Consider the following 16812-nt stretch of genomic DNA (forward strand, 5'->3'; position numbering starts at 1 on the left):
GGAGTACAGTCATTGCAAAACTAGTTTGGAAAGGTCCCTAAACAAACAGACTACTACAGCCTTCAACAATCCAAAGGCCAGAAAACCCTGGGAAAGTAGGAGAATCTGATTTCCATAGACACCACATTATAATATTTGAAAGCCAGATGTTCAGCCAAAAAACTCACAAGGTATACAAAGACATGGTAAAGTATGGTCCATTTAAGAAAACAAATTAATTGATGACACCATCCCTAAGGAAGCCCAGACTTTTCTCCATTGCATATTCTTGCCTCCTTTGTCATAGATTGATTGACCATAAGTGCATGGGTTTCTTTCTGGGCTCTCTATTCTGTTCCAGTGATGGATGTTTTTGTGCCGGTACCATACTGTTTTGATTACTGTAGGTTTGTAGCACAGTCTGAAGCCAGGGAGCATGATTCCTCCAGTTGTGTTCTTCTTTCTCAAGACTGTTTTAGCTATTCAGGATCTTTTGTGTTTCCATACAAACTTTAAAATTATTTGTTGTAGGTCTGTGGAAAATGCCCTTGATATGTTGATACAGACTGCATTGAATGCGTAGATTTCCTTGGGTATGATGGTCATTTTAACAATATTAATTCTTCCAATCCGTGACCACGGTATATCTTTCCAGCTGTTTGTGTCATCTTTCATTTCTTTTATGAGTGTCATATAGTTTCCTGGGTTCAGGTCTTTTACCTCCTTAGGCAGGTTTATTCTTATGTATTTTATTCTTTTTTATGCGATTGTAAATGGGATTGTTTCCTTAATTTCTCTTTCTGATAGTTCACTGTGAGTGTATAGAAATACAAAATTCATATATAGAAATCTATTGTATCCTGCAAATTTACCAAGTTCATGTTTGCGCTCAAATAGTTTTTTGATGGTGTCTTTCAGATTTTCTGTGTATCATGCCATCTGCAAACAGTGACAGTTTTACTTTTTCCTTTCCATTTTGGAGTCCTTTTATTTATTTATTTTTTCTTGTCTGATTGCTGTGGCTAGGACTTCCAAAACTCTGTTCAATAAAAGTGGTGAGAGTGGGCATCCTTGTCTTGTTCCTGATCTTAGGGGAAATGCTTTCAGCTTTTCACCATTGAGTATGTTAGCTATGGGCTTGTCATATATGGCCTTTATTATGTTGAGGTATGTTCCCTCTGTGCCCACTTTCTGGAGAGTTTTTACCATGAATGGATATTGAATTTTTTCAAAAGCTTTTTCTGCATCTATTGAGATGATCGTATGGTTTTTAGTCTTCAGTTTGTTACTGTGATGATAAGAGACCTAAGACAGCTACAGAGGCTAAGTGTCCTTTCTTCCCTGAATGGGTAGGTATCCTTGTTCTGCCTTCTAATTGAGTTAGTATCTGAGTAAAGAACTGCCAGGTGTCATTTAGTTCACAGTACACTGCTGTGGCAATATAGAAATGAATTTGCCTAAGTCATTTGGCTTTTCTCAATTATAGTAAATGAATAGACTGAATGAATACTTCAACTTAAGGAAATGTTCTTAAAAATATATTAATGTAGGCAACTTCAGTGGAGAACTGAAAACAAAACAAAACATTCAGGTAAAGGGTTGAAATAAAAGTACACTCAGTTGTATCCAGTTTCCTCTTGTAAATCTCTCTTTTTAATTTGAGTGGACAGTCACTTGAGAATATCTGACTTGGGGCTAAGGAAATCTAAGCCTTCTTGGCCACACTGTATTCTCTTATGTCATTTACTAAAGACACCAGTTGGGCTGCTGAAAAAAGGTGGGAAAAATCAATCCCTCACATCCAAAGGGCGGCTCTTGAAAATATGTGTGTTGTTGTAGTTATTTTGCTCTTCTGGCCTCAGAAGTTCTAATCTTAACCTTAGCCCCTCATGGAGAGAGACTTTGTAAACCAGTTCCCACGTTACTCATTATGTGACCGTTGAAAAAGAGAAACCCAGCACTTTTCCTGTGCTTTCAACCAGTTATCTTCTTCAAAAATCTGTTTGGATTGTTATACCTTAATCTTGCCTGGCAAGGGACTTATGGGAAGGTTCTTATTGTTTGAAAGTTTGGTGCCAGTATCTGCAAAGAAAGAAGAAAGATGTGTTTATCAAACATCCCAATAGTGAAGGTGTGTGAAAGCAACTTTTGAAAAAGTTAATCTGTCAGAGTTTAGCCGTATTATTACATTTTATTTTATTCATTGAAAATAAATAATTATCAATGAATCCTTTCTACATTTTCTAGTTTCCCAAAGTTCCCTGTATTCACATTCTAAGAGGAAAAATGGTATTTTAAGTCACTGTTCTCCACCTTATATTATTTATAATCACTCCTCGTGATCTCTTCCTTCCAAGAAACGTGATCCTGAGAAGTGTCCTTTGTTTGTCTTTGTGGAATAAGTGATGAGGATGCATCCTGGAGACCTGTGAGATGTTCAACTTGTGGCATAATGAAACTAGGATGGAGAGTTCTGGAAAGATCTGGAAAGGTGGCTGGTAGAGTGTGGCCAGATGTGGGAGAAGAGAGACATACAGAGAGAGGGAGAGGAAATTTTCAGAGGGAGAAAATGAAACAAATAATTAAATAAGTTTTGTTGTGTGGTGTGGGACGCAAGCCTTTCTCTCCCCCTTTCCTTCACAATGTCTTTCTTAAAGACTGTGTTTTTCATTAGTTTTACTGAGATAGGATTTGCCGTTTTGTTTGGATACTGAGAATGGACCCATGGGAACAGTTACATTTGGGTTATCTCTGACTATCTTTAACGAAGAACATAAATATTGGCCACACTATCTATGCACATGCTATCACCATGCCTTTTTTGTTCTCTGTTCATATATCTAAGTCCTCTTCTTTCTTTAAGGTCAATCTCAAATCTCATCTGAAATGTACATTTATTGATAGATTCAACCCATAATGAACTGTCCCTTCTTTGTCCTCCTTAGGCTCTGATTATTTATAAAAACTCATTTTTGAACTTAGAAACTGTCCAATATGATATATTAGTTATTTCACCAGCATATGTTATATCCTCAACACAATTATACGCTTTTGTGGGGCTGGGATCATACATTCTGTAATTTTTCTCAGTACTTACACTTACTTTGATAAAAAGCACATTCATTCATCTAAACATCATTTATTGGGTGTTAATTAAATATCTCAACTCAGTAAATATTGTTTGAATGAATGCATGCATGAATGAGGGAGTATGCAATAGGTAGCCTAATGTACCGCCCAATGTGAGAAAACCAAAAACATAAACACAAAAGCAAGCCAAAAAGTGGACCAGGACTTTCTGTAAAATATCCTGCTTTTTGCTGGATGATGCCATGAAAATCAAGGTGATCCTGAACGGTCTTAATAGCTGACCAAGAATAGTAAACAATTGAAATTCTCTCAGGCTTCTTCAACCCTATCACTGGACACATTTATACCTCTCAGGAATGGTATTAAAAGAAGAGATTAATAAAGCTTTTATAGATGAGTTGATAAATCTCTAAATATTTAAGTCTTCATTGCCTCCTAGGTTTTCTCTATTTTGGGTTTCCAAAAGATTTCAATAAACCACAGGATAATTAAAAATTAGACATTATCTTTCTTACCTTGACGTTTTTTGATGGTAAACACCTTTTTATTGTCTCCATAGTGCTGCCCGATTTCCACCAGTACAGTACTTAAGTGAATTTTGCTCTGGATGGTGGACTATATAAGATGGAAACGAATTGTTTGTATATGTTTTAGAATTCTTCAAAAGGGCCTGGCCATGGAAATGCATTGAATATTACTTAAATAACTAAAGTAACTTCCTCAGAATTATTATTCTATTCTGGTTAGGATACTATCTGCTCTGGTTTGTTAAAATTTCGCTTTAGAGTGGTTTTAATTTTGTTTCTGATAGGGTCCTAGGATTTATTGCCACGCCCATCCTGCATCTGTTTTTCTTTGAATTACTCTCCTTGCGGTTTCTGATTCATACAGGGCCTTACAGGTTAGTGACAACCTGGCCATCACAACGCTGGGAAGGACAGGCCTACTTTTCAGAGGTGTTGATGTTTTCCGTACCTGAAGGTTTTCAAGAGATATCAGTCTTCCTCACCACCTCCCTTGGCCCTCTTAATGGACTAAGCAGTTCCTCATGAAATTTCTGTAGGATATCTGTACCAACTTCTCAATATTGTTCCATCCTGAGTCTAAATTCCTGGCCTCAAGGTAATGTTAGATTCCTAGCTCCAGCCCCTATTTACATAAGGCCTATACTAAGGAACGGAACCCACAGACATCAGTCCGCTCTTCTTTCTCTGGATTTAATTTCTCTGTTACTTTCTGAAACATGCAGGTGTTCCTTTCTTTCTTTTAATCTCAGCTATGTGCTTTTAACTTTTTCAAAATTGACCCAGAATTTACATGTGTCTCCAGTAAGAGTACATTAAATTGACCTTAGTCTGCTATTCTACTGGCATATTTGAGATCCAGATAATTTGCTACTTAACTGGATTCAATGACCTGTATATTTCAGGCATCTAAAACTCACCATGTTCCAAATTTCCTTCCTTATAGTTAGTAATTTTCTTGGGAATCTGGATGAGATTAAATGGAATAAAGTTAGTGAGTGGTCCAGGAATGCCTGAAAGTTTGTTTGTCAGAGTGGCCAGGGAAAGTTAAGCAAGGAAGAAAAGCAAATGAAAAACAGAATCCCATTATTATGGCTGAGTTTACTCCCAGGATTCCATGCAGAGCTCTCTGTAGAGCTGGGTTGGGTTATAACTTATGCCAGAGCTCTACGTGGGGCTGACACCATCTCATGCCAAGCTCTCAGTTCTGGGCTAACGTCATCTCTGGTCCACTCTGTGGAGTGGAAACTTCGGAGGAATGGCCAATGTGTTCTGCGGCGTAGGAAGAGGGAAATTGTGAATGTGACTTTCTAAATTGTGGAGGAACTAACCACTGTAAATATGCCTTGAACTATGTTGTTTAATTTGACCAGTCAGATCAATGACATTCCCCTTGAATGAAATGCTGCTACATATATGAGCAGAAAAACAAAACTGGTGTAAGAAATAGACAGCTAGTGGAAAGCAGCCGCATAGCACAGGGCGATCCGCTCAGTGCTTTGTGACCACCTAGAGGGGTGGGATAGGGAGGGTGGGAGGGAGAGAGATGCAAGAGGGAAGAGATATGGGGACATATGTATAACTGATTTACTTTGTTATAAAGCAGAAACTAACACACCATTGTAAAGTAATTATACTCCAATAAAGATGTTAAAAAAAAAAAACTGGTATAAGGAGATGGAGAGACTGGGAGTCTTATTTTCCCACCAATTAACTTTGCCTCTGACCATGACCTTCCCTTTGAGTCTCCTAGACCTTGGGGATGATCACAACCCCTTGGGTTGGGTGACGGCAACCCCATCTTCACTAGAACCTCTATAGTTAACTTTTGATTTTTCCCACTCCGTCTATCCATCCCATGTATGCAGTCAGACATTTGATCTTGGACTTTTCCTGACAAAATGTGCTTGAATATAACCATTTCTTTTCACTCCCACTGCTACTATTGTCACTGCCTTAACTAGGGCTTTATCTTTAAGTTCTTTATATAAATATATAAATATCTATATATAAATATACAAATAAAATATAGTATTAATTCTGATGATTTTAAAGTCTTTTCTTGAGAAAGATTTTTCCTGATAAAGATACACAATATCTTATATAAATATATTTGTATTATCTGTTCTTAGAATTTTAGTCATATGATTCTATCTCTTGGTTTGTCTAGAACTTTTTGATTGAATGCTGGCTATTTTATTTGGCTTTTTTTGTTTTTCTCAGTGGAAACGTTGTTTTGCTTCCAAATATTTTATTCTACCTGGAAGTAGCAAATCTTCAAATTACAGTTTTTTAAATGCTTTCAAATATCAATACTATAGGTGTCACAAAATCTAGAAAAATGACATTTAAAAATGAACTACTGCCAGATGTGTCTCTATAAAACTTTTCCCCCACTCTTTTAGCTATATATTCTTTAACTGCCTCCTCATACGACAGTTTATGTATTTTCGAAATAAAATTTTAAGAAATAAACTTTGTAGTTTATAGACATAGATTTCTTGTAACATGGTTGATTAGAATTTGCTTCTAGTTATTAATAGTTTAGAAAAGTTTATTTCAGCTTCACAATTTATTATTGATAATGTCACATTAATTTTCATTGTTAACTTTGAGAAAACCTCTATGGATTACTTCCTCATAAATATTTACTATTATAAATGCATTACTGATTTCAGTACTGCTATAGGTTTGTGCATTACAGGAATTCTGATAAAATACTCATTCACACCATTCCATTACACACATTGTTGATGGGGTATATTCTTTTATTTATTTATTTATTTATTTATTTTTGGCTGTGTTGGGTCTTCGTTGCTGTGCGCAGGCTTTCTCTACTTGCAGGAAGTGGGGGCTACTCTTTGTTGCGGTACACAGGCTTCTCATTGCGGTGGCTTCTCGTTGCAGAGCACGAGCGCTAGGCACGCAGGCTTCAGTAGTTGTGGCTCGCAGGCTCAGTAGTCGTGGCTCACGGGCTCTAGAGCGCAGGCTCCGTAGTTGTGGCACACCGGCTTAGTTGCTCCGTGGAATGTGGGATCTTCCCGGACCAGGGCTCGAACCCTTGTCCCCTGCATTGGCAGGTGGCTTCTTAACCACGGCGCCATCAGGGAAGCCCCTGGAGTATATTCTTGACAGAAGAAAATTTCCCGTTTTGACTAAGCATTGATGAGAACTGAATCTTTGACTTATCTTTCACATGCCTGATGATTGAAATAATTTTCCACAGAATAGCTTCTGGTTTTGTACTTTTCAGTTCTTTTTTTCTTCTTCAAACGCACATGCTTTGAGAGCTGTGAAGTGCAAGACATGGCTATATTGTAAGGTGGTTTTTGTCCTTATGCTTCTGTGTCTTGTGCTAGTTAAGTCAGTAGAGTAGTCAGTATGAGTACTGGAAGTTATTCCTGTAATGGGATAGTATATAGTCAATTACATATGGTGGTGTCTGAAAATCACATAATAGCCTCACTTAAAACATCTCCTTAGGGCTTCCCTGGTGGCGCAGTGGTTGAGAGTCCATGCCGATGCAGGGGACAGGGGTTCGTGCCCCGGTCCGGGAAGATCCCACATGCCGCGGAGCGGCTAGGCCCGTGAGCCATGGCCGCTGAGCCTGTGCGTCCAGAGCCTGTGCTCCACAACGGGAGAGGCCACAACAGTGAGAGGTCCGCGTACCACAGAACAAAAGAAAATCTCCTTAGCCAGATTTCAAAAAAGCCTGTGGCCATTCCAATATGATCCAACATAGCGGAATATGATAGAAGGAAAATTGGCAAAGAAAGAGACGCTGGTCTTACCTGATGGAAGTGAAAATATCTCACTTTTGACAATTTTGCAAAAACCTATAATTACATGAACTAATTTCTAGGGTTCTTCATAGGACCTAAAAAGGAACCCATAGAGTTGTGGAACAACAATAGAAGCTTCTGTGATGAGAAGCCCGGGCACCGCAACAAAGAGTAGCCCCCGCTCGCCGCAACTGGAGAAAGTCTGCACGCACTATTGAAGACCCAATGCAGCCAAAATAAAAATAAATAAATAAAAATAAATAAATTTATTTTTAAAAAAGTAATACTCAGGTTTGAGGCATGAGAAATATGATGAGGAGAAATTAACTAATCCTTTCAGAACTTTTAAAATATCAAACTCAGTCTCTAAGATTTTAGCATTATATACAACATCGGTTACTTATTAGTGGTTTGGGAAGGCCAATTTAAAATTTTCTGATCTTACTGTATTGAAATTCACGGCCCTAATGTTTTCCACATTGACTGTATGAATGATGAAGTAAAGTCAATCATGTATTTCCTTTCCAACTAGGCAGAAAACAAAATTTTGAAAAGTGTTTGGACTACTGACTTTTGATTTCTTCTAAGGCAAGTGTATAGGTAATTTTTATTCCCTGATTAGGAGAAAAATGGTGGAAGAGGGCAGGGTTAAGAATTAAGATTTCAAGAGCGTGACAGTTAGACGACCAACCAGAGTTCCTAAGGTTCGGTGCCTGTAACTGTCGCCGCCGCTTAAGCCTGCCAAAGCAGTGGTACGGCTGCTGCCCTCGTATTTGCTACCTCTAGAAACATTCTTGCCAGTAGTGGCGGCAGCGGGACTCAATTACCCCCTTTTATCACTCTCTGCAGAAGCTCCAGATGGCGTCTTCTGTGGGCAACGTGGCCGACAGCACAGAACCAACGAAACGTATGCTTTCCTTCCAAGGGTTAGCTGAGTTGGCACATCGAGAATATCAGGCAGGAAATTTTGAGGCAGCTGAGAAACACTGCATGCAGCTGTGGAGACAAGAGCCAGACAATACTGGAGTACTTTTATTACTTTCATCTCTACACTTCCAGTGTCGAAGGCTGGACAGATCTGCCCACTTTAGTACTCTGGCAATTAAACAGAACCCTCTTCTGGCAGAAGCCTATTCGAATTTGGGGAATGTGTACAAGGAAAGAGGGCAGTTGCAGGAAGCAATTGAGCATTACCGGCATGCATTGCATCTCAAACCAGATTTCATCGATGGTTATATTAACCTGGCAGCCGCTTTGGTAGCAGCAGGCGACATGGAAGGGGCAGTACAAGCTTACGTCTCTGCTCTTCAGTGCAATCCTGATTTGTACTGTGTTCGCAGTGACCTGGGGAACCTGCTCAAAGCCCTGGGTCGCTTGGAAGGAGCCAAGGCATGTTATTTGAAAGCAATGGAGACGCAACCGAACTTTGCAGTAGCTTGGAGTAATCTTGGCTGTGTTTTCAATGCACAAGGGGAGATTTGGCTTGCAATTCATCACTTTGAAAAGGCTGTCACGCTTGACCCCAATTTTCTGGATGCTTATATCAATTTAGGAAATGTCTTGAAAGAGGCACGGATTTTTGACAGAGCTGTGGCAGCTTACCTTTGTGCCCTAAGCTTGAGCCCAAATCATGCAGTGGTACATGCCAACCTGGCTTGTGTATACTATGAGCAAGGCCTGATAGATCTGGCAATAGACACCTACAGGCGAGCTATTGAATTGCAACCACATTTCCCTGATGCTTACTGCAACCTAGCCAACGCTCTGGAAGGGAAGGGCAGTGTTGCCGAAGCAGAAGATTGTTATAATACAGCTCTGCGGCTGTGTCCCACCCATGCAGACTCTCTGAATAACCTAGCCAATATCAAAGGAGACCAGGGGAACATTGAAGAGGCAGTTCGCTTGTATCGTAAAGCATTAGAAGTCTTCCCAGAGTTTGCTGTTGCCCATTCAAATTTAGCAAGTGTATTGCAGCAGCAGGGAAAACTGCAGGAAGCTCTGATGCATTATAAGGAGGCTGTTCGAATCAGTCCTACCTTTGCTGATGCCTACTGTAACATGGGAAACACTCTAAAGGAGATGCAGGATGTTCAGGGAGCCTTGCAGTGTTATACTCGTGCCATTCAGATTAACCCTGCACTTGCGGATGCCCACAGCAATCTGGCTTCCATTCACAAGTATTCAGGGAATATTCCAGAAGCAATTGCTTCTTATCGCACTGCTCTGAAGCTTGAACCTGATTTTCCTGACGCTTATTGTGATTTGGCTCATTGCCTGCAGATTGTCTGTGATTGGACAGACTATGATGAGCGAATGAAGAAGTTGGTCAGCATTGTGGCTGACCAGCTGGAGAAGAATAGGTTGCCTTCTGTGCAGCCTCATCATAGTATGCTCTATCCTCTTTCTCATGGCTTCAGGAAGGCTATTGCTGAGAGCCATGGGAACCTCTGTTTGGATGAGATCAGTGTCCTTCATAAACCACCGTACGAACATCCAAAAGACTTGAAGCTCAGTGATGGTCGACTGCGTGTAGGATACGTGAGTTCTGACTTTGGGAATCATCCTACTTCTCATCTTATGCAGTCTATTCCAGGCATGCACAATCCTGATAAATTTGAGGTATTCTGTTATGCCCTGAGCCCAGATGATGGCACAAACTTCCGAGCGAAGGTGATGGCAGAAGCCCATCATTTCATTGATCTTTCTCAGATTCCATGCAATGGGAAAGCAGCTGATCGCATCCATCAAGATGGTATACACATCCTTGTAAATATGAATGGTTATACCAGGGGTGCTCGAAATGAACTCTTTGCTCTCAGGCCAGCTCCTATTCAGGCAATGTGGCTGGGCTACCCTGGGACCAGTGGTGTGCTTTTCATGGATTATATCATCACTGATCAGGAAACTTCACCTGCTGAAGTTGCTGAGCAGTATTCTGAGAAACTGGCTTATATGCCCCATACTTTCTTTATTGGTGATCATGCTAATATGTTCCCTCACCTGAAGAAGAAGGCAGTCATCGATTTTCAGTCCAATGGGCACATTTATGACAATCGGATTATGCTGAATGGCATCGACCTCAAAGCATTTCTTGATAGTCTCCCCAATGTGCAGATTGTCAAGATGAAATGTCCTGATGGAGGAGACAATGCAGACAGCAGTAATACGGCTCTTAATATGCCTGTCATTCCTATGAATACTATTGCAGAGGCAGTTATTGAAATGATTAACAGAGGACAAATTCAGATAACAATTAATGGATTCAGTCTTAGCAATGGACTGGCAACTACCCAGATCAACATTAAGGCTGCCACTGGAGAGGAGGTTCCCCGTACCATTATTGTAACCACACGTTCTCAGTACGGGTTACCGGAAGATGCCATTGTGTACTGTAACTTCAATCAGTTATATAAAATTGACCCATCTACTTTGCAGATGTGGACAAATATTCTGAAGCGTGTTCCCAATAGTGTACTGTGGCTGTTGCATTTTCCAGCAGTAGGAGAACCTAATATTCAACAGTATGCACAAAATATGGGCCTTCCCCAGAACCGTATCATTTTTTCACCTGTTGCTCCTAAAGAGGAACATGTTCGGAGAGGCCAGCTGGCTGATGTCTGCTTGGACACTCCACTCTGTAATGGACACACCACAGGGATGGATGTCCTTTGGTCAGGGACACCCATGGTGACTATGCCAGGAGAGACTCTTGCTTCCCGAGTTGCAGCTTCCCAGCTCACTTGTTTAGGCTGTCTTGTGCTTATTGCTCAAAATAGACAAGAATATGAAGACATAGCTGTGAAACTGGGAACTGATCTAGAATACCTGAAGAAACTTCGTGGCAAAGTCTGGAAGCAGAGAACATCTAGCCCTCTGTTCAACACCAAACAATACACAATGGACCTAGAGCGGCTCTATCTACAGATGTGGGAGCATTACGCAGCTGGCAACAAACCTGATCACATGATTAAGCCTGTTGAAGTCACTGAGTCGGCCTAAATAATGACTGTGTGCACAGGAGAATTACCCTGTACCTGAGCCTCAACCTTCTGGGGGAAAGGGAACTACTTTTTCCTTATCTGTACAATACCATGCTGCAGATGGGTGACAGACAATGATAAGAAATAGCACAGCCAGACTTGCTTCCTGCATGATCATGATCACGATAGGGAGAGACACAAGAGATGGGAAACTGCTGTTCCACAAGGAGTCTCCATAGAATTTTGCAGCAGCCAGGTGTCTGGAAGGTCTGGAAGGTAAGTGTGGAAGGTCTGATCTCCCTTGGTCTTCCATGGGATGGATGGTTAGTGTGGAAGGGAGATAGAGATTGCCCAGCCATTTTGTGATTATCATGGATTGATTGAGTCTTCTGAATTAATATTTTTCTTTATATTTTGGGTATTGGAGCTTTTAAAAATGTTTGGTTTCAGGTATTTTTATTCATGTGAAGTGTATATGATTCTCTTGAGATAAGGTTTTAAGCTATAATATTCCTTGTTTTAGTTTCTGAACTCTACAGATAAATGGGGACTTTGCTGGTGTAGTCTTTTTATAGGTTTTATAAACCACTTGAGCCTATATCAGTCATTTTAGTGTCTGACATAATGTTTGGAACTATCAGTGCTTTGTTGGTTTATAGATGATGGCTTAAATTCTTTTCCTGGTCCGTTTCCTTCTTCCCCTCCCTCCACTTTAAAAATTCTCCTGTAACTTGGCTAACAAAAAACCAAGTCTGATTCAAAACCTCCCAGAGCGTTTCTCTTAAACGCATCATCTGGTGCCAAATGAAGATCCTTAGGAGTGATTATTAATTCTGAAGGGCACAGTTGTGGTACTGTCACTGATGATAATAATAATGGATTTTTGGCCTAGAGTGTTGACCTATTTCACCAGTGTTTTACCGTTGACTGCCCCTCTATGCTGCTTCCAAAAGTCATAGTGTGTGATAAGATTTTTACTTTCATTTCTAAAGTTTTTTTTTTTTTTAGTGAGTCCTGTTCTTCCTTTTTCTTTCAGCAGAAATGAAATCCCAGATAAGTATAAGTATTCAAATATTTGATCAGTAAGTCACAGTTATCTCCAGTACATTAAATAACTTTCATCAAAGAAACATGTTATAGGTAAAAAGCTCTGAAGGACCAGCTATGTATATGATAATTATGTTTCAGATCTTCTAGGGTATTATATATAATAACTTGTCTTCTGGACGTGGTCTTGAAGTCTTTATGGATTCAGCCTCGGTAGTAGCGAACTGCACTGCTACTTGGTTTGGAGTACAAATTAGACTTTAGCCCTCCTGGAGGTTGAGTTTTTGGTATTGAAAACCATAGGAATGAAATTATTGTATTTCAGCAAAGGATCGAGGGCTTGAGGCTTAAAAAAGGCAACATATGTGTGGGAAGCAGTCAGCCTTGAAAGCAGGTAAGGACATGCCAGGCATGCGGCCGCTGCTCGAAGGGAATGTCCCTACTTGTTCCCCTCCTTATTCCATTCCATGGGAGATAAATCACCAGGGCCCAGAGATCAGAAAGAATGTAAAATTTGACAAGCAAAGCTGTCTCCCCTCTGCACGTGCAGGTTATTTTTGATGCTTCTGGGTTTATGGGTTTTCTCCCAGGGAAGTTAACCTTGAGCCGAGACAGTCTGTAGATAATGTAAACCACCATCTGGCAAGCTTCCTTTCTCTAGTCTATTTAATCTGCAACTGTAGCATAATGACTTTGGAATTACTGTTGCTGTATTACCAAAATCTTAAACTAGGATATTTTTGACAAATGCGGTCCTTAGTTAATTTTTAGAGCTACAAACTGTCAGATGGCTCTGAAATAACAATTGTATGGCTATTCTTCACGGTGATCACAATATGGTAATGACCTTGAGGTATCACTAAAAAGCAGGAAGGTGTGAGTCTTCCTTTGGTTCCGGAGTGAAATGCGAGTTGGAGTTGGAAAAGAGGCCCACAACCAAGTGTTAGAGAAGGAAATGTGAGGTCATTAGTTAAAAACCAGGTTGAAGTTAAGGGGAAGAGGCATGAGGAAATGGTCAACTGTTACAGTATTACAAAGATCATCAAGAAGCATATCCATGAATGTGGTTTGTATTGCAATCTGCTGAAAAAGAGACAAATATCCTGGCCTGGCCTTCATGGAGATTATATTTTATTGATTCTGATAATAGATTATTGTTGAAAAGGGCCTCCTATAAATTATAACCATGCAAAGGCAGCAAGATAATTTTTTTTCCTTTATGTATGTGTTTCTCATTCCTACTCACTTCTCTCTTAGGGGAAGAGAAAATCACAAAAAACAAAATTGTCAAGTCTCAGCTATTCCTTTTCAAAATAACTTTTTTCCAAATTCCAGTGGAGGCAATAGGTTAACTGTTAAGATTTGTAAGGCTCAAATAGCTAGATTTTTACAAAGTGTAGCCAAATTTTCTTCCATACATAATAGCTTTGGAAAGAATATGTGATGATGCAAAGTTGGAAAAAGGTGGTTTTTCTTCTGTGAATGGCTTCACTGTGTTGGGAGAAGAGGCACAGAAGAAATCAAAGTAATTAAACATGGGGTGAGTTTTCCTGATAGGGGACTCTAGTGCTTTAAAATAGACTAGATAATCCTAGGGATAATCTGAGGGTAGAACAGACCAATGCCTCATTTCCAGTCTGGTACCCTGGAAGAAAACAGTGTATTTCCTTTGAGGTCTTGAGAGGTTTCTCTTCTGCTTTGTTTTATTTTTGGTTCATTTTGTAATCAACCTTATTAAGGTATCATTTACATACAATAAAATGCAAACATTTTTAGTCAACTGTTCAGTGACTTTTAAATAATGTATACATTTGTATAACTAGCACCCCCATAAAGATAGATAACAATCCTAAAACCCTAGAAAGTTTCCTCCTAGGCTTTTGCAAAAGTATCCCCATCTCCCACCCCAAGGCCACCACGGATCTGCTTTTTATCTTTAGAGATGACTTTTGCCCAGTTTAGAATTTCATGTAAGTTGAATAATACAGTCGGTGCCCTTCTGATCTGGCTTCACTTGCTCAGCATATGGTTTTTGAGATTCATTCATGTTGGGATGTTTTAAACCAGGACTTTAGCCTGGGTGGCTGATGTTGTCTGAAGGCACCTATAGGTACATCTGAGTCTCTGGCATTGTCACTGTCTGTTCTTGGCTCCGTATTTTCAACTTTACTAAAAACCACAAGGTTGAAGTAAGGAAGATCATTGTCAGTATAATGGAGGTGAAGTGGGTTCTGTTATATAATATTCTCAGCAAAAATTGACCTGCTTGGAATCACTGTGTTGATAATCGACAAGGATTCTCTTCCTCCAAAAGCCTTGATACTATAAAACTTCTAAAGGACGCTGTCCTAGGACCCTTCTTTTAGTTTTCATATTTTGGGAAACATTTCTGGAAAATTCAACTGCTCGCAACCTGAAAGAAGCAATTATTCACCTGAAGGCTAACTCTGCTAAAGTTGAGTTGTCCGACCTTTACATGCTGATAGAAGCCAAATAGCCTTGCAAAACAATGCTCTCTTATTGGATATAAGCATATAGATTGTTTTAAGGTGGACGTGTGTATGCAGTAAAGTGAAATAACAAAGAATCTTTGCGTTTCCCTTGCTGTTTTTTTTTTATTTTTTCATTTAAGTTTCTATAGCGTATGCTAATAGCTCAGGGAAACCTCAGGTTAGTTTTAGGTCCACTCTTTACGTAAATGTTGAAGTACTCCATACCCACCTTTTTTCTACCTTCCTTCTTTTCTTCCTTCTTTCCTTTCTAACTTCTTATAATCCATTATACTTAATCCTGCATTTGCTGAGGTGGCAATTAGTGTAGGAAAATACTGTGAAATTTTGCTGTTCAGAATGCATGTTGACCAAATTCTATATTGAGAAAGGTCTGAATTTACCCAGAGTAACCCTTTCTCAGCGTCTTTGAATAAAGGCCATAGAAAGTGGACTATATATAGTATCCTGACAGGTATGTAGAATTCATAGCAATTGCCCTCAAAGAGCTTACCTAGCGTAGATGCATATGAATGCATTTAATAATTGCTTTATTGGCAGCAGTGCCAACATACACAGTCTATTTTGTTTTATATCATTCTCATTACCTGCTCTTTACCACTGTATACATTGCTAATGGCGTGGTTTCTATGGCTTGTGAATTTCACCGCCAAATAATACGTAATTTATTGCACACTTCAGTGTAGAAGATGGAGACTTCATAAATTTTCATGTGCTCGTTGCCCCTTTGGAATGTATTACACTGAGATCAGTCAAAGTAATAAATTTATTTCAAATGTGCGTGATAGGTAGACATCAATTAGGACTGATGGGCAATATTTCTTCCAGCAACATAACAGTTTTTAAAGACTAAGCCATTGAACGTGGAGTCACTGAACAGGGGACTCAGTTCACTGGGATCCTTCTTAGAAAAATAAAGGACAACTTGAATTGGATTTGTGTGGTTTATTCAAGTAGTAACTAATCATCTACATCTTGGTGAACTTAATTTGTCACAGTCGTTTGGTATTTTATTAACTCTCTTCCCTCGACTCTCACGAGAATCGATCATGAGTATCTTAAAACATACTAAGTCGTCTTCCATCCCTCTAAATCTAACTACAAGAGCACACTTTCCTTATCCAATGCAACTTACTATCTTTTAGAGTGGCTGGGGTTTTAATTCTCTACAAAATTAAAACCAGCAAAGAGAAACATTTTCAAGGAGCCACCACATTGTAGAGCTTTAGAAAGAAGACTTTAGAATTAAGGGCAACTATATCATTTTATAGCTAAAGCACCCGAGGCCTAAAATAGGCAGGTAACCATCGAGGTCAGGGAAAGGGGTGGAAGATCAGATTTCAAGCTGAGAAAGAGTCTACGGGGACTCAATATGAGCAGGTCAAAAACTGAAATGAGACCACGAATGTTCTGGGAAGGCTGGCATCTGGCCTCCAGTGTGGGATTCAGATGGGGAGTGGTTCCTGGGGGAACTGAGCTTCTGCAGTAGGCAGAGAAGTCCACCTCATCTCCGGAAAGTGCCACTGACATCAGGAAGTTGAGGGGAAAGAGCAATGAGTTCCAGTCCACTTGAGAAAGCAGGCCAGTCTGATTAACTCTGAATTTAGGCTTATTTCAGATACTTCTTGAGAAAGAACTTGGACAAGAGCAAGTCCCACGCAGCCTCTTTTAAATCCATGCCCAGTATTTTCTGGTGGAGCTGCTTAAACCCTCCAAGTGACTCCAGTATTTTAATTTCACTCTGTATTTAATTCCGACAGTTCTATGATTGATTCTTTAATGGGCAAATAAGTAGGGTCACAAAAGAGTGCGAATGTATTTTACAGGATGAGGATGGGTGGAGTGGAGCAGTCTGGAACAGGACACCAATAAAAAGGGATTTTGGTAAAGAAGAACGTCA

The 16812-nt window shown here is 39.7% G+C and overlaps 1 protein-coding gene across 1 annotated transcript; it reads left to right on the forward strand.

The window, feature by feature from the left end:
* Positions 1–3335: 3335 nt before the first annotated feature.
* On the forward strand, positions 3336–13384 carry LOC307184813 (UDP-N-acetylglucosamine--peptide N-acetylglucosaminyltransferase 110 kDa subunit-like). Its single transcript, XM_079918596.1, has one exon. It carries the CDS (start codon positions 8234–8236, stop codon positions 11372–11374), a length of 3141 nt encoding a protein of 1046 aa, XP_079774722.1. The 5' UTR covers positions 3336–8233; the 3' UTR covers positions 11375–13384.
* Positions 13385–16812: the final 3428 nt, after the last annotated feature.

This window comes from Stenella coeruleoalba (assembly GCF_951394435.1).
Source record: "Stenella coeruleoalba genome assembly, chromosome: 3".
NCBI lineage: Eukaryota > Metazoa > Chordata > Mammalia > Artiodactyla > Delphinidae > Stenella > Stenella coeruleoalba.